This window comes from Pelophylax lessonae (assembly GCF_965119305.1).
Source record: "Pelophylax lessonae genome assembly, chromosome: 4".
Lineage (NCBI taxonomy): Eukaryota > Metazoa > Chordata > Amphibia > Anura > Ranidae > Pelophylax > Pelophylax lessonae.
In genome coordinates, this window is record NC_138771.1 from 443,741,269 (window position 1) to 443,768,972 (window position 27,704).

General features: G+C 46.3%; 1 protein-coding gene across 1 annotated transcript in view; it reads left to right on the forward strand.

Moving 5' to 3' along the window:
• The window catches only part of CANX (calnexin), a gene marked incomplete at its 5' end in the record, with an annotated part of 123,352 nt that overhangs the window by 49,783 nt on the left and 45,865 nt on the right, over positions 1 to 27,704 (forward strand). Inside the window, 6 exons of the mRNA XM_082255330.1 lie at positions 9,841 to 10,030; positions 11,858 to 11,971; positions 12,051 to 12,207; positions 19,946 to 20,161; positions 20,775 to 20,894; positions 21,884 to 22,019. Coding sequence (XP_082111456.1) covers positions 9,841 to 10,030; positions 11,858 to 11,971; positions 12,051 to 12,207; positions 19,946 to 20,161; positions 20,775 to 20,894; positions 21,884 to 22,019 — 933 coding nt within the window. The remainder of the gene's footprint in view (positions 1 to 9,840; positions 10,031 to 11,857; positions 11,972 to 12,050; positions 12,208 to 19,945; positions 20,162 to 20,774; positions 20,895 to 21,883; positions 22,020 to 27,704) is intronic.

The following is a 27,704-nucleotide window of genomic DNA, read 5'->3' on the forward strand; positions in this document are numbered from 1 at the left end:
GTCAGTGTGAGAAGCTGTGTGCTGTGGGGCATGTTTTTTTGGCATGTTTGGGCATATACAGCGATCGCTGCGGCGATCTGACATGTATTCTTATATTGGAATGTAATGTGTGTTTTAATGCACTGTGGAGCGGCGGTTTCGGCGCCAAACGACGCCATTTTGCCTACACCCGCTCCGGCCGCATGGTTTACATGCATGGCGGCCATTTTCTTGTAGCCTCCATAGGCTTACATAGAGCGCCCTGGCAGCATCACTTCCTCTTTCCAGGAACACCGATCGAGACAGCAGCAGCGGCGAGGGTCTCCTCAGGTTTTATCCTTCTGTTCTTGCTATCCATTGCCTGTGTTCAGTTTGCATATTCCCTGTGGGGGTCTCATTGTGCTTGAGTGTGGTGCGGTGGGCTGCGCTTGCCGCGCTTGCTTAAAAGGGGCAGTTAACCCTTGGTTGTCTGGCATTACAGGGGCAATGGATTCTCAGGAGGGCAAATTTCCTACAGTATTGGTGGAAAGCCAGGGGACCGCTGTTTCCCCCCCAGGGGGGGCTTTAGCCACTATTGTGGCTGGCCTTGCTGCTCAGGTGCAAATGCTGGTGGCTGCTCAATCTACTAAAAGGCCCAGAGTTGCTCTTTCCTCTGATTCTGAGGGTGAAGGTGATGGGGCTGTTCTGGCAGGGGCCTCCTTATCGGGGTCCCGCTCCTCTCTTGATCTAGTGGGGTCTGAGGTGGAGGCTGAAGTTGAGGGGGTTGATAATTCTCCCCCTGGCTCGCCTGAAGAGCTTGCAATCATGGATGAGTTGATTGCTTCCATTAAGCAAACGCTGCGTTTGCAGGACGAAGTGTGTCCCCCCGCTGCCTTGGCGGCTTATGGGACGCAGAGAAAACGCAGGACGCCGCAGGTTTTTCCCTGCAATGCTGATTTTCAGCGCGCTGTTAAGGATCAATGGCGCGATCTGCGCAAACCTTTTGCGGTACCAAGTAAATTCAAGCTGCGTTATCCTTTTTCGCCTGCCACTGATGAAAGGTGGTGTGTGCCTCCACCAGTGGATCATGCAATTGCGGTTTTGAACAAAGCCACTGCGATTCCTGCAGAGGGTTCCCCTGTTTTCCGTGATGCCACGGATAGGAGACTGGAGTCTCTTGCCCGTCATACTTATTCTGTTACGGGTTCTATGCTTAAGGCTCTGTTTGCTTCTCTCATGGCGGCCCAGGCGATCGCAAGTTGGACGCAGATGCTTAGGCGCGTCCTAGTAGCCGACTCGGCCTCGCCGGCGACCCTGGATATGGTGGATCAGATCCACCAGGGTGTCATGTATCTGTGTGATGCGGACCTGGACCTGATTCCGTTGGCTGCACGTGTGCACAGCGTGGCGGTGTTGTCTCGCCGCCTGGTTTGGTTAAAATGTTGGTCGGTGGACCAATCTTCACGTAAGACCTTAGCCAATCTGCCTTATGATGGGTCTCGCCTTTTTGGGGAGTCCCTGGATGTGTTGATTAAGGGGATCACCGGGGGTAAGAGCACTCTCTTGCCCCATTTCCCCAAGGCTAAGGGGGCTTCTGGGAAGAAGCATGCTAATTTTCGGCCCCCTCAGGGGTCCTTTCGTGCCTTTCGGCCGCACTACAAGGGCAAACCGTTCAAAGGTCAAGGCTCTCAGAAGAAGCCCTGGTCTGGTAAACAGAAGTCCGGCCAATCCGGACCTGCAGCCCATACCAGTTCGGCCTGAAGGGGCGCCCTCACCCAGTTTTGGGGTGGGGGGACGCTTGCTCGGTTTTCTTCAGCCCTGGTTGGCCCGTGTGCGGGACAGATGGGTTCTGGAAATCGTTCGATCTGGTTACAAGATCGAGTTTCTCTCTTGGCCGGAGAGCAGATTTTTTCCCTCAAATCTTCAACTGTCTCCAGAGCGCTTGCGGGACCTGCACCTGGCGGTGCGGGACCTGAGGGCTCAGGGAGTGGTGGTTCCGGTGCCTCATCGGGACAGGTTTCGGGGGTTTTATTCCAATCTGTTCACCGTGCCCAGAAAGGAGGGCAAGGTTCGTCCGATTCTGGACTTGAAGGCTCTGAACCGCTCTGTGCGGGTTCGCAAGTTCCGCATGGAATCCCTGCGGTCGGTGGTGGCTGCCCTGGTTCCGGGGGAATTCATGGCCTCCATCGATTTGAAGGATGCGTACCTTCACATCCCCATATTCGAGGGTCATCAGAGGTACCTTCGATTTGCCATTGCGGAGGATCACTACCAGTTCGTGGCGTTGCCCTTTGGTCTCGCCTCGGCTCCGCGGGTCTTCACCAAGGTGCTTGCACCGGTTCTGGCATTATTGAGGGCCCAGGGCGTTTCTGTCCTGGGGTATCTGGACGACATTCTGGTTCGGTCTGCGACCAGCCAGGGTCTGGAGGAGGACCTGTCTGTCACGATGCAAACTCTGCAGGAGTTTGGTTGGACGATAAATTTTCCAAAGTCGACACTGAGTCCGTCGGTTCGTCTCCCCTATCTGGGAATGATACTGGACTCGGTGCAGGCGAAGGTCTTCCTGCCGGAAGACAAACTCAGGACTCTCCGGGAGGAAGTCAGGTCCCTCAGGGACGTTCCGAACTCGTCTCTGCGGACGTGTATGAGATGTCTGGGATTGATGGTCTCGGCCTTCGAGGCGATTCCTTTCGCACAGTTTCACACGTGGGGTCTCCAAGCGGAGATCCTGTCCAGGTGGGACGGGCGACCTCAATCTCTGGATCTTCAAATCTCGTTGAGTCTTCGCACCAGGGAAAACCTTCTGTGGTGGCTCCAGTCCCCGTTGGTGTCCGGGGGCAAGTCGTTTCGTCCGATCTCGTGGACGGTAATCACCACGGATGCCAGCCTGTCGGGCTGGGGTGGAGTTCTGGGCGTTCTGTCCGCTCAGGGGACTTGGTCGGAGGGGGAGTCTTCCCTTCCGATCAACATTCTGGAATTGCGTGCGATAAGTCTCTGTCTTCATCGCTGGACGGACCGGCTGCAGGGTTGCCCGGTTCGGGTGCAGACGGACATTGCCACGGCGGTGGCCTATATCAACCACCAAGGGGGCACCAGGAGTGCCCGAGCGGCTCGAGAAGTGGCCGACATTCTGTCTTGGGCCGAGACTCATGTCCCGGCGATAACGGCGGTTCACATTCCGGGAGTGGAGAACTGGCAGGCGGACTATCTGAGTCGCCAGACCCTGGATCAGGGGGAATGGTCTCTCCATCCGGCTGTCTTCCAGACGTTGTGCGCGAAGTGGGGTCTTCCAGATGTGGACCTGTTCGCGTCTCGCCTCAACAACAAGGTGAAGAGGTTCGTGGCAAGGACGCGCGACCCTCGGGCAGACGCGTCGGACGCGTTAGTGGCCCCGTGGCATCAGTACAGGCTGATGTACGCGTTTCCACCGATTCAGTTGCTGTCCAGGTTCCTTCGCAGGTTACACTCGGAACGCAACACGGTGATTCTTGTGGCACCGGACTGGTCTCGCCGGTCCTGGTACGCAGACCTCGTGAATCTGGCGGTCGACGCCCCGTGGCGTCTGCCTCTTCGAGACGATCTACTGTCTCAAGGACCGATATACCATCCTGCTTTACAGTCGCTGGCTTTGACGGCCTGGTTGTTGAGACCGAGGTCCTGAAGGAGAGGGGTCTCTCTCCGGAGGTCGTTCATACTTTAATCAACGCGAGGAAGTCTTCCTCGGGGAAGGTTTATTACCGTACTTGGAAGGCCTATTTTGCCTGGTGTGAGTCCAGGGGGTTTTCACCCCGCACGTACTCGGTGTCCCGTGTGCTGTCTTTCCTTCAAACGGGTGTTGATCAGCGTTTGGCGCTGGCTACGATAACGGGTCAGGTGTCTGCTCTGGCCGTTCTGTTTCAACGTCCCGTGGCTTCCAACCCATTGGTTGGCACCTTTGTTCAGGGTGTGCGGCATCTGGTTCCCCCGAGGCGGGATCCTCTGCCCCCTTGGGACTTGAATCTCGTTCTATCTGTGTTACAACGTGCTCCTTTTGAACAGATCAGGGAGATCTCTTTGTCTATGTTGTCCAAAAAGGTCGCCTTTTTGGTGGCGATCACTTCGGCTCGCAGAGTGTCGGAGCTGGCGGCTTTGTCCTGCAAGTCTCCGTACCTGGTTATTCATTTGGATAAGGTGGTCTTGCGACCTAATCCTTCTTTTCTGCCGAAACGAGTTTCGGAATTCCATCTTAATGAGGATATTGTCTTGCCTTCGTTGTGCACGAAGCCTAAACATCCAAAGGAGGCGAGATTGCACTCTCTGGATGTTGTTCGGGCGATAAGGGTTTACCTTAAATCGACTGAGTCTTTTCGAAAGACGGACTCCTTGTTTGTTCTTCCAGAGGGTCCTCGGAAGGGCATGGCGGCTTCGGCCTCTACCATCGCCAAATGGATCAGGCAGACCATTGAACAGGCCTATGCTTTGCAGGGGAAGGTTCCCCCTGTGCCTGTGAAGGCGCACTCTACTAGATCTCTGAGTACGTCTTGGGCCTGTCGTCATGGGGCTTCTGTAGCCCAGGTGTGTAAGGCGGCGACTTGGTCGACCGTGCACACTTTCACAAAATTCTACAATGTAGATGTTCAGGCATCGGCGGATGCTTCCTTTGGCCGCAAGGTTCTTAGTGCGGCTGTTCCCTAGGGTCCCTTGTTGGGGACTCCTGGCTGTTGGGATAAGTTTTGTATCCCCTGGTTTTTTTGTCTTTTCCTGGGTTGTTGCTCCTGTTGAGCACTTGTTTTTTGCTGTTGCCCAGCTGGTTTCCTTCCTTTGGTAAGGTTCCTTCTTTGATGCGGAGACTGCGTTGCCTTTCGGCGCGGATGCGTTTCCCACCCCTCATGTTTGCACTGCTTTGGGACGTCCCCATATGTGACGAATATGAAGAGGCGGCGACTGTCGGAGGACGTAAGAGAAAACGGAATTTTTGTAAAATCTTACCTGTAAAATTCCTTTCTCTGAGTCCTCCGACAGTCGCCGCCCCCGCCCCTCTTTTGGGGTTTGATTGTATACTCTACTGCTATTCCACTAAAACTGAGATATGGTTGCAGGAAGTAGGAGGGTATTGACTGAGGGGACCACCCCCTGAGGGTGGGATATGTTAAAGCTTTATTGTTAACATATTCTGTTGCCTAGCTACTCCTTCGGAGCAAAGTCTAATACCCCATATGTGACGAATATGAAGAGGCGGCGACTGTCGGAGGACTCAGAGAAAGGAATTTTACAGGTAAGATTTTACAAAAATTCCGTTATTTTTTCTTGTGGCCTACTCCCTGGAAACTGTGAGACAGCCCCTGTGAGGATAGTTTATGACGCTGCCTCCTATTTGGGCATCCACCTTTCCCTTCGCTGCCTCTGGTTGGTCGGCTCCACTGGGGCTCACGTCCTGATGGCTGGGCGCTTTCAAAAATTTAGGCCGCGTCTTGCGGCCGAGTCGCGTGCAGGCTTCAGTGTGTGTAACTGAAGCCCCCTCTCTTCTTTTGGGCACCTGCCGGGCTGAGGATCTGTGCAATTGTGGCTGGGCCTCCACAAAAATTTAGGCCATGGCTTGCGGCCTGCTAGGCCATGTGGTCAGCTTGGCACCTCCCTTGGAAGGGGTAGTGCTGTGTGTGGGGGGGGGGGGGGGGGCGTCATATTTTTTTTTTTTTTTTTGACAGCATTGCCGCCATTATTGTGTGGGACACCTGCCATGTTTTAGTGAGGGTTCCCTGCCTGCACTTGCGCGTCACAGCAGGCAGCCACCTTTTAAGTTGGCTATGTCCTATTAAACCCCTCTATGGAGGGCGACCTTGTTTTTTTTTTTTGCGGGGTCCGATAGGTGGTCCATTGTGGCCCTTTGGCCTGCGTCCTCTTTGCGGGATCGCAGTCGGCGGCCTCCCCTGATTGTTTTTTGGGGTGCGCTTACTAAATAGCGACCCTACTGGTTCTGCATCCATGCAGAACCAGTAGGTGCTCAGATAGTGAGGATGATTCCTCTGCCCCTCTAGCCGTGCTTAAATAGGCACTGGTGGATGCACAGTGCATGAAACTTTAAAAATGGAGGTTGCGTCGGAGGCACCGGTTCTTTTTGGCACCCAAAGGCCCTCTTAAGCTGCTAGGGTGTTCCTCTTTCCACTTACCTTGGCAACATTGTCACAAAACAATGGAGTTGTTCAAATCACAGTAGTTACTAAGCGTTTTTGCTTGCGGTATCCTTATGAAGATTAACTGCGTTAAAGGTGGATGGTTCCATCTGCAGTAGACTCGCCAGTTTCCAGGTCAAATTGAGCTACCTTCATTCCAGGTGAGGAGTCCCGGGCCTTTACAGGTCCAGCTAATAAGAGGGCGAAGTCTCTGGCCCGCCATATGTGGCTGTGACTGGTTTGGCGATTAGGCTGGTAATTACTATTGCCCTAGTGTCGCAAACTCTGAGTGGACTAAGCTTTTACGCCGGGACCTGGAGAAGCGGCTCCCCCCTGCCTTGGTGGAGCTAGCGGATCAGTTGTTCCAAGGGTTTACAGTTTGTCTGTGACACCTCTGTGGATGCCGCTCCCCTGCTTTCTGGACTGTCTATCTCAGCAGTGATCCTGCGGCGCATTATGTGGCTGAAATGTTGGTCTGCGGACTAGGCTTCTAAGAAGGCCTTGTCTGATCTTCCATTAGTGGGGGATCACCTGTTTGAAACATCCTTGGTCCTTGGATGACATCAAGGGCCACACAGTGGGAAAGAGTGATTTTCTTCCTCAGGCTTCCATGGGTCTCGTCGCAGATGGGGAGCCTCCTTTTTGGCTTACAAGCAACTTTTTCATCCCTCAGGGTCTCAAGACAAGGGATCCAAGCCCTTTCAGGCCTCCGCTGGGGGTTCCAAGAAGGATTGATGCTGCCAGACGTGCAGACAAAAATTCCTCTGCATGAAGGGGCGCCCTCATCCTTATCGGGGGGCGGGGGTCTTCGCTGTTTTCTGGATCCGTGGAACTCCATGATCCAGGACAAGTGGGTCTGCTAAGTCATTCGCTCCGGCTACAAGATCGAGTTTCGATCATATCCTCTGGAAAGATTCTTCCCTTCCAACCTGCACTTATCCCCAGATCGCTTAAAGGATCTCTATGGGGCGGTGCAAAATGTGTTACTTCAAGGGGTGATTGTTCTGGCTCTGAAGTTTACTCAAACCTGTGTAAGGTTCCCAGGAAGGAGGGCAAGGTGAACCCAATACTGGACCTCAAGGCACTAAACTGCTTTGTGCAGTTACAGAAGTTCCTCATGGAGTCCATGCGCACGGTGGTGACATCCCTACATCAGGGGGATTTCTTTGCCTCCATCAACATCAAGGATGCCTACCTTCACATCCCAATATGCGTTGCCCATCAGCGTTTCCTCCGCTTTGCCATGGGCAAAGACCCTTTGGTCTTGCTTCTGCTCCTCTGGTCTTCAAGAAAGTGTTGGCCCCAGTTCTAGCATTACTGCATCAGCGGGGCATCGCAATACTGGGCTACCTGGAAGATCTTCTTTTACGAGTCTTCGTCCGCCTTGTTGGACAACTTGGAGATTACTCTTGTTCCGTCCATAAGCCTAGTCTATCTGGGGTCTGACTCTGGACTCGTCCTCAGCCAGTGTGTTTCTTCCTGGGGATAAACTTCAAAAGTTGCAGGAGGCAATTCTGCTTTTGCTGACCAGAAGATGGTGGTCTCTTCGGACTTGCATGCACCTGTTCGGGTGGGGAAACACCCTTCGCACAGATTGTGCTCAGGGGGGGTTTGGTCTCAGGAAGAGTTCAGCCTACCTATCAATGTACTGGAGCTCTGAGCAATCAGACTTTGTCTGGATCTTTGGATAAGTCTCCAGGGGTGTCCGGTGCAGGTTCAATCGGTCAATGCCATGGCCTATGTCAATCACCAAGGGGCACAAGAAGTGTCCTGGCAGCTCGAAAAGTAGTCAGCATTCTAAGGTGGGCAGAAAAATGTGTTCCATTCCCCTCTGCTGTGCATATTCCAGGGTTGGAAAATTGGCAGGCGAACTATCGCAGTCGACAGGCGTTCGACCAGGGAGAATTGTCGTTTCATCCGGAGGTGTTTCATCAGTTGTATCTCCGGTGGGGTACTCCAGAGGTGGATCTGTTGGCCTCTTGCCTCAACAGGATGGTTCAGAGGTTTGTGGCATAGTCTCGCGATCCCCTAGCCGTTGCTTCAGAGGCCATTTTATGCCTTTCCTCCTCTCCAGCTTCTGCTGAGATTTCTACGCAGGATCGAGGCAGAAGGGATTCTGGTCAATCCTAGTGGCTCCAGACTGGCCTCGCTGGTCTTGGTATGTCAATCTGGTATAGATCTGATGTCCCAAGGGCCAATCTTCCATTCTGTTCAGTTCATTCCATTCAATTCCATTCCATTCAATCCTCCACTGGCTTTGACGGCTTGGCTGTTGCACGGTGTTAAAAGCTAGAAAATCTACTTCTAGGAAGATTACCATTGTACGTGAAAACCGTACATTGCGTGCTGTGAATTCCCATGGGGTTCACCTTTGTTCCTTTTCGGTGGCTCGGATCTGGGCTTTCCTCTGAGGGGTTGTGCAGTGCCTGGCCTTGAGAACCATCAACTAGCATTAAAAATGTTCTTTCAATGGCCGTTGGCCACACACTCCTTGGTGCGTACTTTTCTCTAGGACGTAGGACACTTGGTTCCTCCAGTGTGGTCTCCAGTGCCGCTATGGGACCTCATTTTGGTGTTGTCAGTTTTCCAGAAGCCTCCCTTTGAAAATATTTAGGAGCTTCCCCTGATTACGTTGTCTCAGAAGGTGGCCTTTTTGGTGGCCATTACTTTGGTGCACAGGGTGTCTGATCTGGCGGCTTTGTCTTGTCTTTCACCTTACCTTGTGGTTCTGTGTCTGTCTGTCATTCCTTCGGAAGGTCGTCTCTGACTTTCATCTGAATGAAGACCTTGTTGCCTTCCCTGTATCCCAAGCCTAAGCATCCTAAGGAAGTTGCCTTGCACTGCCTGGATGTGGTTCGGGCAATAAAGGTGATTTGGCAGCTACGGAGTCTCTTATGAAATCAGACTCACTATTTGTCCTCATTGATGGACCTTGCAAGGGTCTGGCTGCTTCTGCTGCGACCATTTCCAGATGCATCAGGCTTATTCTATTAAGGGTCAGGTTCCTCCTTTTTCCTGTCAAGGCGCACTCGTGCCTCCTGGGCCTTTCTCATCAGGTGTCAGTGATGCAGGTTTTTAGGCAGCTACCTGGTCGTCTGTGCATACATTCACAAAGTTTTAAAAGTGGATGTGTTGGCATCTGCGGATGCTTCTTTTGCCCGCAAAGTTTTGCAGGCTGCTGTTTAGAGGACTTGTCCTCTTTGAGGGTGTTTTTTTTTTTTTTTTTTTTTTTTTTTCAGGTGAGCTTCAGTTGACAGCTGAACTCAGTTACCTGCTTGGCTATGTTTAGCCTTGGGGAAGTTTGTTTGTTTTTTTTCTGCTGTTCCCACCCCTCATGTTTGACACTGCTTTGGGACATCCCTACGGTCAGGAAGATGAAGAGCTGTGTCAGTCAATGAACGTTAGCCAAAATGGGATTTTTGGCTTACCGTAAAATCCATTTCTCTGATGTTCATTGACGGACACAGCACCCTTCCCTCTATGGAGTTGGCTTTTTTTCCTTCTGACACTGCTTGTTACAAAACTGAATACCTATAGCAGGAAGTGGGAGTATAACCCCAGGGACTGCCCCATAGGCATGTTCTAGCTTTTTCTCTGCCTAGTTTCCTACTCCTGTAGGGGGGCAGTATACCCCTACGGTCAAGAAGATGAAGAGCTGTGTCCGTCAAAATGAACATCACAGAAAATGATTTTAAGGTAAGACAAAAATCCCAATTTTTTTTTTCTCTTACAGTCTTGAATCCGGATAACAGCTTTGAAATCCTGATTGACCAAACAGTGGTAAACAGTGGCAACCTGCTTAACGATGTGAACCCCCCTGTTAATCCACCCAATGAAATTGAGGACCCAGATGACCAGAAGCCTGAAGACTGGGATGAGAGGCCAAAAATACCTGATCCTGATGCGGTCAAACCAGAAGATTGGCAAGTATCAGTGGTTTAGAATGGAATTTCTTCTGATACAACTAGTTTGGATTTTTTTTTTTAATGTGACATTGTTAGTGTTAGGTCAATTCAGTTTAATTTTTTTTTTTTTTTTTCTTTACAAGTTTTGAAATGGGTCTATAAATATTTAATACAGAGCATCTACCCTATTTTCTTTTCTATAGATAGAGCCCAGCAGTACATCCTTTGAGAACAGAGAGGGTAGAGACTCTTTGTTGAATCACTAAACTATATACAGTATGTAATTTGATCTCCTGCTGTTCAGTTCTCGTCACAATATTAAAAGTTAGGAAGTGGACAGATTGGTCAGTAAATGTCCATTGTCAGCACTGCTCACCTGTTTGTAAGAAAAAAAAAAAAGCCTATTTAATTGCCACTACTTAAACAGAGCATTCAGGCTGAAGTGATTATACATGGTAAAACATAGACTTTACAGTTTATAAAACACCAGTGTCCTTTTTACCATGTTCTTACAGCAAATATGTCTATAAAAAAATAACCCCAATCCCCTCCAATACACATTCGTTTTCTGTTTATTTTGACCGGGTATCAACCCCCTGCTGTGCCTGGAGTTCAGCTTCATACTTCAGAGGACAATCCAACAAATAGTTTTTGAGGTTCACTGGTTTAGCTATTTTGCCACTAAAGCAGTTAAAGCTGAACTCTATTGTTACCTTTTAGTATTGCACAACTGTACATGCTGCTCCCCTGCATTGAAATGGCTTACTCTATCACTGCATATTATGCACTTATTTCAGTGTGCATTAAAAGCTGCAGCAAGTCAGAGCGCACCCCATTTGCTGGCCAGGGATCATTCAGCATCACAGCAAATAATGCCCACTTCTGCAGACTGACCTCCACCCATCAAGGCATGCTAATATTTGCATAATTCCTCCCAAGAGCCAGCCCAGTGCTTACATCAGCTCCTAGGGCAGTGGTTCTCAATTCCTGTCCTCAGGACCCACTAACAGGCCAGGTTTTCAAGATAACGGAAATACATCACAGGTCATCATATTTGCTGCTCAGTGATTGCAATATTCTAGTCTGCATCTCTCCAAGATAATACCTAAAATCTGAGGACAGGAGTTGAGAACCACTGTCCTAGGGCTGTTGAGAGGAGTATGGAGGAAGGTTTCTGTGATGTTTTCAGCTGTCTACAGCACTCTGCTGGCCCCTCCCACCATTATCTGCCTGAATTGCATAGAAAAGGCCAGAAACCCGATGACATAAAATAAGGTATGTAATTAAAACTTTTTTTTATTGACGAGTGAGGAACTTGATTACATTTCAGCTTTAAATAGGATCCAACATTTGAGGTTTCCCTCTTCTAATATGCCCAATGTCTGCCACCTGATGGCAGCCCTGATTTTGTTCTGCTTCTAGTTCCATTTCTGACCCACAGCAACACAAAGGGGGGATATGTTTGCAGGCAGACTGGCTGCCTCTGCCTGAGCAGTCAGTCAGTAGCACTTCTGCCTGCTAAACTTCCAGATTCATACAAACCTGATATTGCTTCAGTGCTGTCCCAAAACAATAGGATCACCTTTTTCTTTAAATAATTGAATATGATCAAACTTGTCATTCAGAGGAGATCATAGAGAAATGAGGAAAACAAAGCATATACTTATAGTCCTATTATATTTTCCTCCTCTTTATACAGCTCAAATAACCACAGCTGGCTTTACCAGATGGAGAAATCCTTCTCTATTATCTTCAGACTTTAAAAATATAGGTGTTCTGATGCTGTTATAAATATCTAAAATGTACATGTATAGATCTTCTAATTGTGAAATGTCTCATCTCTAGGGATGAGGATGCCCCAGCAAAGATCCCTGATGAGAATGCAGTAAAGCCTGAGGGTTGGCTGGATGATGAACCCGAGTATATTGCTGACCCTGATGCAGAAAAGCCGGAAGACTGGTAGGTTGAAATAAATTCCATGTGCATTTTGTTTTCACAATTGTGCTATGTTTGAGTTTCCACTATTGCTATCTAACAGGGATGAGGATATGGATGGAGAATGGGAGGCACCTCAAGTAGCAAACCCCAAATGTGAGTCTGCACCTGGCTGTGGAGTCTGGCAACGCCCCACAATTGACAACCCTAACTACAAAGGAAAATGGAAGGCACCAATGATTGACAACCCCAGTTACCAGGTTTGTATTTTGCCAAATTGTTTTACCTTTATATGTGCTCCGATTTATTAACTCCGATGAGTTAATATGCTTCCATAATAGTTATAAGAATGGTATATTTTGGCCATAGTACGCAGCACTGCTTGTTGATTGTTCCCTAATAATGTAACATTTCTTGCAAAAACTGGATTTTTGTCTCACCGTAAAATCCTTTTCTCTGATGTTCACTGTCGGGCACAGGTCTTCAGACCATTGGGCTTTATGCTTTCTCTAGGAGTAGGACTAGGCGGAAATCTTTTTGGTTACGCCCCTGGGGCAGTCCCAGAGGGTATACCATCACTTCCTGCTTTAGGACTCCACTTTGTAACAAGCAGTGTAAGAAGAACATATAGCCCAACCCCAAAGAGGGGCGGGCGGGTGCTGTGTCCGTCAGTGAACCTCAGAGAAAAAGGATTTTACGGTAAGACAAAAATCCAGTTTTCTCTTTCAATCACTGACTGACACAGCTTCAAGTCAACCAGGTAACAGGAGCTCAACTAGGAACAACTGGAGCTCACCACCAAGAAAAATGTTCACCCACAAGAAGTGGAAGCCTCTGCAACCGCAGCTTCGGAAGCGCCGCTTCCGAAGATGCAAGTACATCCACCTTATAAAATTTTGCGAATGAGTGTGCAGTTGACCACATAGCCGCCTTGCACACCTGAACCACTGACGCCTGATGATGGATGGCCCAGGAGGCACTAAGCGCCCTCGTAGAATGCGCTTTAACAGGGAAAGGGGGAACCTGACACTTATTGGAGTAGGCCTGCACCACCGTCTGCCTGATCCACTTGGAAATGGTCGTAGCAGATGCAGCCTGCCCCTTACCAGGGCCATCCATAAGAGCAAAGAATCGGAATTTCTAATCGGTTCAGTCACCGCCAGGTACACCCGAATTGCCCTTACCACATGTAAGGAATGTAAGGCAATTTCCTTAGGATGTTTCGGCTTAGGACATAGGGACGGTAACCAAATGACTTCATTCAAATGAAACCCCAATACAACCATAGGAAGGAACGCCTGACAGGGTTGCAACAACACTTTGTCCCTATGAATCACTAAGTAAGGTGAGCGACAGGACAACGCAGACAACTCCGACACGCGATGTGCAGAAGTAATAGCTACTAGGAAAGCCACCTTCTGTTACAGAGTGAGCAGAGGAATTTCTCTAATATTTTCAATAGGAGGCTTTTGAAGCACCAACGGGACCGGAGGAGCCAGATGGCGAACTCCCTGCACAAAAGTGTGAACCAAGGACTTCGCCGCCAACGGCCTTTGAGAAAAAATAGCCAATGCGGAAAACTGGCCCCTGATGGTGGCCAGAGCCAAACATTGATCTACACCCACTTGTAGAAACTTCAACAAGCGAGACACAGAAAAGGAGCAGGTAGAAACCCTCCGCGACTCACACCAAGTAATGTACGCCTTCCAAACCCTATGACAAACCTTCCTGGAAGTAGATTTTCTAGCTTTCAGCAGCGTAGGAATCACCGACTCCGACAGCCCTCTGTCCTTTAACACCTGGCTTTCAATAGCCAGGCCGTTAAAGCCAGCGACCGTAAAGCAGAATGGTAGATTGGTCCCTGTGACAGAAGAGCTTTCCTGAGAGGAAGTTTCCAAAGGGACTTCTGTTACCAGCCTTAACAGGCCTGCGTACCAAGACAGGCGAGGCCAGTCTTGACAGCAGTTTTATTGGAGAAAATGCGTAAATCAGATGATACTGACCCCAAGGGGCCACCAGAGCGTCTGCAGCGTCGGCCAGAGGATCTCAAGACCTTGACACAAACCCCTGCACCTTCCTGTTGAGATGGGAAGCCAGCAGGTCCACATTGGGGATGCCCCACCGAAGACACAGTTGATGAAATACCTCCGGGTGAAGAGACCATTCTCCCGGATCCAACGTCTGCCGGCTGAGATAGTCCACTTGCCAATGCTCTACCCCCAGAATGGGGCCAAAACATTTCCTTCTGCCCACTTCAAGATATTAGCCACTTCCTGGGCTGCCAATGCACTTTGTGCCCCCTTGATTGACATATGCCACAGCCGTAGCATTGTCTGATTGTATCCACACAGGTCGTCCCTGCAGACCATCCGTTCATTGAAACAGACAGCCTGATCGCCCGAATTTCCAGGATGTTGATTGGCAACCTGGACTCCTCCAAGTTCCAGACATCTTGGGCCGAACATACTCCCAAGACACCTCCCCATCCTGACAGACTGGCATTCGTGGTGATTACAGTCCAATACAGGGGGAAAAAAAAGATTTTCCCAGACGTAGGGCCAGGGAGCCGAGCCACCTTTGGAGAGACTCCCTTGAACCCCGACTCAACAGGATCAGATTGTCCAATGACATCAGATCCTTGTTCCATTTTTGATCAGAATCTCCCTTTGCAAGGGTCTGGAGTGGGACTGCACAAACGGAACTGCCTCGAAGGTGGAGACTTATCAGACCCAGCACGTGTATGCAAGTCCTGAGTGATGGCCGATGGTTGGACAATAGGAGCCAAACCGCATCCTGTAGCTTCAGAAGTTTTGTCTGCGGAAGAAACACCCGGGCTGACGCGGAGTCCAGCATCAGACCCAAGTAGTCCAACTTTGTGGACGGAGACAGTACAGATTTTCTGAAAATTGTGTCCACCCGAACTCCTGCAAAGTTCGCACCGTAACGTGCAAGTCGGCATATAGAGCAGAGGAAGACACTGCACACAGAAGCAGATCGTCCAGGTAACCCAGTACCGCAATCCTTCTGCCATAACAAGGCCAGCACAGGGGCCAAAACCTTTGTGAACACACGAGGATCTGAGGTGAGACCAAAAGGTAAGGCCATGAATTGAAAGTGTAAAAAAGGAGTGAACCTATGCGCTACCAGTAAGGTATAGAATGATGTGGAGTCAAAAGATGATAGATACAGTGGAACACCAGAAATCGGCAGCCCATTTAGTAGTGTCACAACATACTAAAACAGGTAAATCGCAGAGGGAATTGGCGTTTAATTTCTGAAAATGGTGGACCACAGATAAAAATTAAGTCAAAGAAATGTGACCAAATGTAAACGTAAAACATATGATGATAAAACAGTAATGATCTGAAGCAATAAACCGGCAATCCTGAGTAAATAATAGTTGAATAAAGTGCTGACAAGATATATAAATAAAGTGATCAGTGCCGGATCATAAAATGATAATAAATAAATAAATAATGCTGATGGTGGGCAACAAACCGGTTGCACAATGACAGTGATGTAAATAACAATATTCAGTGCAAGTGAGAGTGTGGAAGATGATCTGTGCAAAATATTCAAAGGTGCAAATATATATTTGATCAGCAAAATAAATGCTGCAAAGTGCTTCAAAATAATATATATCAATGAATAAATAAAAAAATCTAGTGCAAAAATATAAGGTGCTAATATTTTCAAGTGAGGATGGTAAAAGTTCATGTGTGATCCAGTGATATTAAAGGAACAATTCCGGTGACAGCCAAGTGCGGTATTTCGTGAGCTAGGAATCCAAATTAAGTGCAATGGCCGCTCACCTCCATTAACACTCAAATGAGCGTTTTTGATCTAATCAATCATAAGGGACCTCCGGATGTTCTCCAATAAAGGGGCTTATTGATGTAAATAAATGGATCTCCACAATTTAATGCCCAATCGGTATTCCTTTCCTTTATAATAGTGTCATCGTTCAGGCAGAACATAAATCAATATTCCTGGGACACTCGCTCATCAAAAATAAGAGGGGGCTCTCATTGTGTAGTAAATCAGGATATTTTAATAACAAAAATGCAGAAAACTTAGTTAAGACTGGATAAAAGGGTGTAGTAAGCACAGTACCGCCGATGCGGTATAGTCCGGTCCGATACTTCCATGCTCGGCCGTAGACCAGAAGTGATGTCACTTCCGGTCTACGGCCGAGCCCGGAAGTATCTGAATATACCGCATCGGCGGTACTGTGCTTACTACACGTTTTTAGCCAGTCTTAACTCACGATCGTCCGTTAGAGCGGGAGAAAGGCAGGCGGCTAATGTAAACACAGCCGCCTGTCATTCTCCCCTGTGTAAGAATGAAGATCACACGGTTCTACTATGTAGGACCGTTGATCTCTGTTCTTACACTAGTAGCCACATCCAATCACAGTAAGGGCTCTTTCACACGGCCGCTCTGCTTCTCCGCAAATCATCCTATTTTTTTGCGGATGTTTTGCGGACATAATGTAAGTCAATGGCATTGCGAATGTCAGCGGAATACCATCCGCTGACATCCGATTTTCTTCTTTTCAGTTCTGTTCCGTTTTTGGAACGGAACAGAACCCTATTTTTCCTCCGTGTAAAAAACGGAAAGGAAGGAAAATCGGATGTCAGCGGTGTCATCGGTGTCATCCGCTGACATCCGCAATGCCCATAGACTTGCATTATGTCCGCATATCATCCGCAAACGGATGGGATGATATGCGGACACACGGAGCGGATGACACAAAAAAAAAAAAAAGTCCCGCACTGGATAAGAACAGCAGAGCAGCCGTGTGAAAGAGCCCTTAGAATCACACTCCTAGGGACACACTCTCAAAGTTAACTCTTTCCCTGCCAGTGTCATTTTTACAGTAACAGTGCATATGTATAGCACTGATTACTATAGTAATGTCACTGGTAACCCCAAAAGTGTCAAAAATGTCAGTCAAGGGTCCGATCTGTCCGCCGCAATGTCGCAGTCCCGCAAAAAAATCGCAGGTCGCTGCCATTACTCGTTAAAAAAACAACAAAAATGACAATCTTTCCCTTAGTTAGTAAACGCAATAACTTTTGCGCAAACCAAGCAAAATACGCTTTTTGCGATTTATTTATTTCTTTTTTTTACCAAACATAGGTAGCATAAAACAAATTGGCCAAAAATGTTAAATTGTGATTTTTTTTTTTTTTTTTTTTTTTTTTTTTTTTTTTTTACATTTTTTTTTGGGGGGGAATTTTATATAAAAAAAAAATGTGAAAAATATTGTTTTTGCAAAATTGGCGCTCTTTTTTTGTTTATAGCGCATGATCAAAAAAATCACACAGGTGATCAAATACCACCAAAAGAAAGGTCTGTCTGTGGGGAAAAAAGGACATCAAATTTGTTTAGGTACAGCGTCGCACGACCGCACAATTGTCCGTTAAAGTCTTGCAGTGCCGAATCGCAAAATAGGCCCTGGTCAGGAAGGGGGTAAAATCTTCCGGGGCTTAAGTGGTTAAAGGAGTTCCACCCTAAAATTGAAGTTCAGCCCATCTTGCTCCGGGTCACCTGAAAAACAAATGGATAATTGCAATTTTTTATTTTTTATTTACTTACCTTGTTTTAGAAGATAGTATACTTACCTTACTTCCTCTTCCTCCCTCCCTCGATGGCAACGGCGAGTCGTCACTTCCTGGCTTGCAATGATTCCTGGGGGCTGAACGTCATCGCTCCCAGGAACCAATGCGCCTGCACCGGCCCCGACGTCCGTTCCGGTGCAGGCGCCATTGTAACGTTCGAAAACCATACCTCGTGAAAATTCCATACCCACGTCACTTCCTGTCAGAAACGTAATGGAACAGCTGAGCAGCGTAGCAGTGCGCATGCTTACAGCTCAAGATACGTCATTGAACAGCTGGAGGAGCTTAGCATTGCGCATGCTCGGAGGGTAGGGAATTTTCACGGTAGTGTGTTGTAACGTTACACCGCCTCAGCTGTTGCGGCGGTTACGTTAAAACAGCTCGGCTGCAACATGAGTCATCTCCGCTCCTACCCCTGTCACTTCCCTGATCTCGGCTACTAAATGTAAAAGCGGCTGCGGGTTTTTTCATAGATCCGCCGCCGCTTTTATATTTAGTAGCCAAGATCAGGGAAGTGACGGGTAGGAGCAGAGAGGACTCATGTTGCAGCCGAGATGTTTTAATGTAACCGCCGCAACAGCTGATGCGGTGTAACGTTACAACACACTACCGTGGAAATTCCCTACCCTCCGAGCATGCGCACTGGTAAGCTCAGCTGTTGAATGACGTCGGTGCGACTAGGGTAGGGAATTTTCATGGGTATGGTTTTTTCACGGAACACCGTCATACCTTGCTAAACAGCTTCTGGGCATGCCCAGAAGCTGTGCAGGGATGACGCTGCAGCCCCGGAAGTGACGACGGGGCCAGTGCAGTGCATCGTGGGACGGAAGAGGACGCAGAAGAGGATCGCGCTGGCTTCAAGCTGCCCACACCTGAGATGGCAGCGCTGGACAATACATTTTCAAGGTAAGTATTTCTTCTTGCAGGTAAGTGCAACCCGGGACACTTCAGAGGCTATCCATTGTGGAATGCACTAGCCCTGACTGTCCGAGGGTATTTTTATGTATTTTTTTGGTTTTAGGTGGAAATGCGCTTTAATATCACTGGATCACACATGAACTTTTACCATCCTCACTTGAAAATATTAGCACCTTATATTTTTGCACTTATTTATATGGGATTTTGTGCTTTGTTAGATTTTTTTATTTATTCATTGATATATATTATTTTGAAGCACTTTGCAGCATTTATTTTGCTGATCAAATATATATATATTTGCACCTTTGAATATTTTGCACAGATCATCTTCCACACTCTCACTTGCACTGAATATTGTTATTTACATCACTGTCATTGTGCAACCGGTTTGTTGCCCACCATCAGCATTTTTATTTATTTATTATCATTTTATGATCCGGCACTGATCACTTTATTTATATATCTTGTCAGCACTTTATTCAACTATTTTTTAGTTATTCAGGATTGCCGGTTTATTGCTTCAGATCATTGTTTTATCATATGTTTCACGTTTACATTTGGTCATATTTCTTTGACTTAATTTTTATCTGTGGTCCACCATTTTCAGAAATTAAGCGCTAATTCCCTCTGCGATTTACATGAATTGAAAGTACTCCTCGCCCACGGCAAAATGAACAAACCACTGTTGCCTGACATCACAGATGGAACACATGAATCTGTAGGTTGTTGGAAAATGCTGCTTGTTAAAGGAGTTGCAAAGTCAGAAGGTTTTTTATCTTCATGCATTCTGTGCATGAAGATAAAAAAACCTGTGTGTGGCAGCCTCCCCAGCACCCCCTAATGCTTACCTGAACTCGATCTCTGTCCAGCGATGTCCACGAGTCCCTCAGCCATCTGGGACTCTTCTTCTTGATTGGCTGAGACACAGCAGCGGCACCATTGGCTCCCGCAGCTGTCAGTCAGTCAATCGGGGGGGGGGGGGTTAGGGCCGAACGAGAGCTCAGTGTCTGAATGGACAGGCTTGGGTGCCCTTATAGCAAGCTGCTTGCTGTGGGGGGCACTTGACTGAAGGGAGGGACCAGGAGCTGCAAAGAGGAGGATCTGGGCTACTCTGTGAAAATCCACTGCAACAGTGCAGGTAAGTAGAACATGTTTTTTTTTTTTTTTTTTTTTTTTTAAGGACTACTACAATCACTTTAATGCAGTTTCATAGAAGATCTAAACCCAGCAATGGCTGTGTTCCAAAAGTTTAATTTGATGCATGTTGGGAATTGTCAGTTGCTTTTGCTCTCCGCTGAACTGTCAACCCATCAAATGGTCTATTTACATACCTGTTTATATGTGCAGCATTATGGCAACTCTAGGTCAAGCAGTGACAAAAAAAAAACACTTCCTTAGCTGGAGAGGTCATTTTCATCTGTACAGTACTGACTAACAATACTTCTATTCGCTGCAGGGCATCTGGAAACCACGCAAGATCCAAAATCCAGATTACTTTGAAGATCTCGAGCCCTTCAAGATGACTCCATTTTTCGCCGTTGGTCTGGAACTGTGGTCCATGACTTCTGATATCTTCTTTGACAACTTCATTGTGTGCAGTGACAGAGCTGTGGCTGATGAGTGGGGAAATGCTGGCTGGGGATTGAAGAAGGCTGCTGATGGAGCTGCTGAGGTACGTCTTCAGAGATTTATTACCAAATGTATACCTGTTTTGGACATTGGGTGACATGAGTGAAAGTGAATCCAGCACTAGGTGATTTGGAGAATGGTAAATCAACGTAGATAATCAATTTATCTTGGTGTATTTTGTAAAGAATTTTTAACAAGCTTGTAAATCATATAGATCTACGAAAGACAACTTGCAAAGTACCCTACTGAGTGTGGGTCACCTAATAATAAAGTCCCTCAAAACTTGTACTCTGTTATTGTTTAGGACATAGTAGGGCATTTGTCAGAAAACTACAGGAGTCAAACTAAGGCGTGGTTCCATTACTGCTGTCCTTATAGCACAATTGAGGTGGTTTATGAAAGGAAAACATATTTAAGCCTTTAATCAAGTGATGCTTTTTAATTTTCCAACCTGTGCATGAAAACTGAGTCCTGGAATTTGCTCCTTTGTGTGTAATCTAACCTGCTTGGCCCCCTGGATTTCCAAAGTCTTGACTTAATGATTGAGGTTTATGGGAGTTTTATTTAAATGGTTGCCTTTTTTAGATCACATATATAATTAGCTACAGTAATATGTAATTGGCCTTCAGATATGAATACTAAACTTTTTATTGCAGCCCAGCGTAGTGGGTCAAATGATGGCTGCAGCCGAGGAGAGGCCCTGGCTTTGGATTGTCTACATCCTGACAGTGGCTTTGCCAGTGTTCCTGGTCATTCTGTTCTGCTGCTCAGGCAAGGTAAGCACTTGATCTCTTTGTCAATATTGAATGTGTCACTATGTACTGGACAACAGTCTTAGGCTCGGTTTCCACTAGTGCGACTTGACACATGTCAAGTTGCACAGCAAGTCAAAAGCCATTGTTTTCAATGGGGCCCGTTTCCACTGCCGCGGCTTCAGTTGCGGCGACTTCAAAAGTAGTTCGTGCACTACTTTTGAGCTGTCTTCAGTGCGACTTCCCTCTATATATGAGGGACAAGTCTCACTGAAGCCGCAGTTTACTTTCGCTACGAAGTCGTGCTAGAAGTAGCAGGACTTCGTAGCTGCACTAGTGGAAACCTAGCCTTATTGTTGAACTTATTCTCAGTTTTGTCTACAATGTTTTCCCTTTTACCAAATCCTTGCCACTGTAGCAACTATAGTTTGCTTAATTAATAATCCACTGTTCATGCTTGGCTACTTTAAACTTTTTAATGTTGAAATAGTTCACAAGTCCTGTTATCGTGTATATATTTTTTTATTTCTTTTTTTTGCATGCCTCTTCATATAAAAATGTTTCTGTATTGGTCCATTCACACCAAAACACTGTAACTCTGCATTGACTTGCCTAAACAGCCCAGTCCAAATAAATGCACTGCAATACATGCAAAAATAGAGCAGGTTGCATTTTATTGCAGTGCACCAAAGGGATACTATGTGTTGACATGCTACTTTACAGCGTACGTGTGTTTTTATAGTTGCACTGTAATGCCTTTCACAATGAATGGGATCACGGTGCACCAACCCATGTAATGTGCATTGCCATCCACACAATTACAATGCTGTGGTGTGAATGGCTATTAAATTTATATATTTGAGATTCAAGGAAATTGCCTTGAATTGGCTAAACATCTTACAGAAAGCAAATTGTGCATAGTTATTGTTGGTACTTATGGAAAGTGTTGCACCTAAAATAAATAATCTAACCTCTTAATCTGTATTTTTATTTCTTTAAATTGGTTCTTATAGAAGCAACCAGCAGATGTAAGGCACAAAAAAACAGATTCCCCCCAGCCTGATGTGAAAGAGGAAGAAGAAGAGGAAGAGAAGGAGACCAACAAAGAAGCAGATCAAGACAATGCTGAGGAACAGGCTGAGGAGCAGAGTGAGTTTTTTAGCGGACGGTCCTAAACTAAATGTTACATGCCTGTGTTCAAGATCTGCTGCAGAAGCCACAGACTCTTATATAGTTGTGTTCAGTCTCTGCATACCAAAAACAGAAATAGATTTTACATAAGCCAACTATCAGTGACTATATTGTTTTTGATCACCTACTCTTTAATACTTTCTGTGAGCAACAATTGTGGAGAATTACGAGCCTGTGCATGTACAAAATTTATAAATTAGGGATACCTCGCTCCACTACACTTGAAAACAAATTGGGTGAATAATAGTATATGTGGTGAAACTCCGCGCTTGTGGAAATGTATTTAGATGCAAGTTTAATGTAAATAATTTTTAGGCTGCAGCCTCCCTGAACTATAGTCGGAAGACTATAAAAAGATGTGAAGAGGGGGTGAGGGAATGGCGCTGCCCAATAACAGAAAATGTATATTTATAATAAATGGTATATAAGGTAATAAATATGTAGGTCAAGTGACTGAGAAATCAATATATATAAATCCAAAATGTATAAAGAAATTCAGTATGAAAAACTGTATATATAAATAAATATTTAAAATATCAAAGTGACATGTCCATAAGAGTCCACAAGTAATAAAAAATCCAGAGTATATAAAAAAATGCAGTATATAAACGGTATATATAAATAAATTCTATAGTTATCAGTAAATCAAAGTGACATGTGCATAAGTGTCCAAAGGTGGCATGTGCACATACATATAATCGTGGCAAATAAAATCTAAACGTGACTAAGCATCCAAAGGATGAGTGGAATATACTGAATGGGGATAGGTGACTAGGTGCAAATAATAAACGCAAAATGGTGGATTATAAAGTAATATGGTGATAAATGGTATTGTAAATAAATAAATAGTGATAGGGTGACTGAAAAAGTCCAATAATTAATAAATAGCAGGTGACAATCTTCGTGTAAGCTTTACACAATGAGTGACCCCGTGGTGGGTGGTGAGGTGCTACGTGACCCCTCTAATAAGTAGCGCACTCACCAGAGATACCCACCTCACACAGGGGTATAGAGCGGGTATATATGGTAATCCTGTAGGTAGGTCCTTGCTCCCTCCTGTGGGTCCTGGATTGGACGTCCTTGAGGGTCCCGGGTAAGGGAAGGGTTCCTAGAAGAAGATGGCTGGGGTCTGGTGGGGTCCTGCCAGTATGGGGTGATAGCTCCAAGTATCCACGGTGTGTCAGCTTGTTTCAGTGGGACAGGGATTATGAAATGAGGGAAAGGCACATAGTGTAATACTGTCGAATAGGGTTTTATTTGTTTGAGCAAGGTAAAAGGTACTCACATTTGTGAAGTAACAAACAAGCGAGAAATCATGGGTCTGGAACGCAATGCGATCTCTGGTGAGTGCGCTACTTATTAGAGGCGTCACGTAGCACGTCACCACCCACCACTGGGTCACTCATTGTGTAAAGCTTACACGAAGATTGTCACCTGCTATTTATTAATTATTGGACTTTTTCAGTCACCCTATCGCTATTTATTTATTTTTTTTAAACCAAACAAGTGTTTATTGAGTTAAGCATAGCAAAATAACAAATGGTAGAAAAAAATAAACAGGTTTAGACAATGACAGAGGTACAACACCAGGGTGCCGAACATTTCAAAGTATGCAATATAAAAAGAAACATAAAAAAATAAATTTTCGGTTAACTGGGCAAACAAGTATTTCGAAAACATTACCAAGATAATCAGAGAAAAAGGAAACAACTTGCTGTGGTCAAAGCAACTGGGCCATGGACATCTATAAGATCGAACTGGGGCCAAGCAAAAACTGGCAAAATGCAACACTATTTACAATACCGTTTCACCATATCACTTTATAAATCACCATTTTGCGTTTACAATTTGCACCTAGTCACCTATCCCCATTCAGTATATTCCACTCATCCTTTGGATACTTAATCACGTTTATATTATATTTATTTGCCACGATTATATGTATGTGCACATGTCACCCTTGGACACTTATGCACATGTCACTTTGATTTACTGATACCTATATAATTTATTTATATATACCGTTTATATACTGCATTATTTTATATACTCTGGATTTTATATTACTTGTGGACACTTATGCACATGTCACTTTGATCTATTGATATTTTAAATATTTATTTATACACACAGTTTTTCATACTGCATTTCTTTATATATTTTGGATTTATATATATTGATTTCTCAGTCATTTGACCTACATATTTATTACCTTATATAAATATACATTTTCTGTTATTAGGTGAATAATAGCTTTGTAAAGTGCAAATTGAAAGCTGCTCCCCAGTAGTGTAGGAATTTCTTTACTGAGAGTAGTGAATAGATGTGTCATTGTCATAGGTCTTCAATATGGTAAATTGTGGGAAACCATCACCAACTTAAAGAGGAAAAAAACTCAGCTATAAAAATCAATCTTTTAGAATGTATTAAAAGGACTTACAATATTAATACATTACACATAAAATATTTAAATCAGAACCTTCTTAAAATACCTTTTTTTTTAAGTTAAATTTTTTCCTTCTTTCTGCTCTGGGCTGCGCCATGTCATCTCCTACTTTCTGCTCCCCCTGCAGATGTCATTTCCACCCTTACTGCATTCTTTGGCTGAAATCTCTCAGTGTAATGCAGACTCTCTGTGTCTCGGTGTGCCGTTTTTCCCCTCCCCCTCCCCTTGTGTGACCTCTCTTGTTCACTCCCCCTGTGAGATGAGGAAGCAGGAAGCTTCATAGCCGTGCCGTTTTTTCACACATACAGGGAGAGCAGGCATTGTTATGTTAATGAAACAGCACACAAACTGTGCCGTGAATTGAATGACAAACTGGGCATGCTCCGATGACGTCATCAACTTTTACAGGAGGAAATACAGGAAGATTATACAAGTAAGCAATCTTTTACAGGCACCAAACTATTGCTTTCTCAGGGCAGATTAGAATGAGCTGAAGTGTAAATGGGGAGTTTACAACCTCTTTAAATGTAATAAAACCACCCTCAAGTGATCAGTTGGATGTCCACTCAGCAGAGGACCATGACCCCCTTTAACTAAAAGAGGATCAAATAGCGCTTGTGGTGTTTTCTCTTTTGTTCCTTCTTGCACCTCTCAGGGGTTATTCCACTGCCGAATAGAAAGACCTGGAAGCCTGGGACCCGGAAGTGACGTGACTGGAAAACTGCGCCTCAACGTATGTCTTGTACACTGCCTGATGACGTTGGACGAAATGTACATCGCGGTGTATTGTTCCGGTCACATCACTTCCGGGTCCCTGACTTCCGGTTCTTGTTATTCGGCAGTGGAACATACAGCGGCCCTTGAGCGTGAGCCGGGTTGCAGGGATGTCCAGTCAAATCTATGCGGGCAATCCTTAGTGCCAGGTGACAGGCACTTTTAAATGTAAGCAGTAGTGGTGCACCGAAATTTCGGCCGAAAATGGGCCTATCCCATTTCGGCCGAAAACCGGTCAAAGATGCCGAAAAATGAATGGCCGCCGTGAGGAAGGGGGGCGCAGCGCAGGTGAAGCAAGCCGCTAATAGCTGTAAGGAAGTGAGCCGTTCACTTCTCTGTCAGGCGGGTATCTCCGCTTTGTTCCTCCACCGGGCGGCAGGCTGTGTAGTCTGAGCTACACTGGTTGCTAGGATGGCCAGCTGACTGGCGTCTAGCAACCAGTGACGCCCCAAGGAGAGGACCCAGAATGCAGAGTGGAGGAGGATCTTCCTCGTCCTCCTCCTCCCCTATGCGAGAATGGCTCCACCCACCTCCTCCCTTCGTGTGCTCTGTGCTGCTGAAGGCAAGTGTGTCTCTCTCTCTCTCTCGGGCTGCTCCAGAAGAACTACTGGTCCTAGCATGCCCTGTCATTACTCACCAATAATTGTTATACAGGTCCCAGCAAGCCCAGCAACTACTCGCAAGGTAATATTATACAGATGGCAGAGTATAAGACCCCATAGCTACAGGCCAACTCATTCTACCCCCATCATAGGACTGTATGAGCCTCTCAGGTCAGCTCATTCATTCTACTACCTGCATCCTCTAGTAAGGAAGTACACAGTGCTGCTCCAGCAGAACTACAAGTCCCAGCATGTCCAGTTACTACTCGCAAGTTATTATACAGATAGCAGAGCATAATTTCCTATAGGTAAAAGCCATTTTATTCAGTCTACTACCAGTATGATGGGGGATAAGCTGCTGCTCCTTCAGCTGCGGAAGAACTACACATCCCAGCATGCCTTGACACTACCCATCAATTATATACATAACAGAGTAGAACAACTCATGGATACCGGTCGCCTAACTCGTACTACTACCAGCTTTATCTCTCTCTCTCCTGTGGCCTGTCAGAACAGATTTTTGATTTATTTTTTGTTTTTTTTATATATTATTGCAGGGACACATTAAGCCCAGCCTGATCTATTTAAATTTGCCACAATTTAACAGAATTTCAAGTGCTGGACATTTCTAGCATCTTCTAGCAAAAAAGTTCTGTAGTGCAAGTGGAAATTGGCGCTGGCTATAATGTGCGTAAAATATTGTGTTGTCAACTCAAAATGTCACTCCTGAAAACTCATTAACTCTTTGGGGGTTGAGGCGAGGTTAATTACCAGTGGTATTTGTATTATGCAGCATGAGGGGGTTAATGTATTGCCACTGATCACTGATGCATTAGTGACTGACCAGTGGCAGTTAATTAACCCCTTTGTGCTTCATTAGTGCAATCAGTGTCAGTGCAACCAGTGTTAATTAACATTGACACTGGTGCCACTAATGCAGCACAAAGGGATTCATTAACTGCCACTGGTTGTCACTAATGCATCAGTGACCTGTGGCAATACACTAACCCCCTCATGCTGCATAACACAAATACCATTGGTAATAACCCTCGCCTACTATTTTAAAATCATTTGGGGGGAAAAAAGTCTGTTTCGGTTTTCCAAGGGCATCCTGAATTTTCGGTTTCTGTTTCGGACCAGAATTTTCATTTTGGTGCATCCCTAGTAAGTAGCGATTTACTGTTTTACTTTTTATGTCTAATAAACTGTATTACGCTATTGGTTCCCCACGTTTCTTTCATTGATGCGGTGCTATGGTGGAGAGAAGGAGAGTTGTGAATAACCCATGAGAGGTGCCAGAAGGAATAGGAAACCACACAAGCACTATTTTTAGGGCTCTTTCACACGGGTGGTCCGATCAGATCCGCCTGTCAGTTTTTTAGGCGGATCTGATCGGATCCTCCATGCAGCTCTATGGGGCAGCGGGTGTCAGCGGAGGTCACCTCCGCTGACACCCGCTGCCATCCGCATCCGATCCTGTGCTGAAATCTGGACGGATGGAAACCCTATTTTTCCATCCGTTCAGTAATCGGAGCGGAGTGGATCTGATGAGAGCGGACAAGCGGTCCGCTCTCCTCCGATCCCCCATAGAGGGCAGCGGGTGCTGAGACACCTCCGTCTCCGCTCTGCAAGCGGAGACGGAGCTGTCATCCGCCCGGCTCAGCGGGGATCGCGGATCGATCCCCGCTGAGCAACACGGATCCGCCTGCGGAGGCGGACCGTGTGAAAGAGCCCTTAGTTAGAGGGGTCATGGTCCTCTGGTGAGTGAACATCCAAGTTTGTGATGGTTTCCCGCAATTTACCATATTGAAGACTTATGAT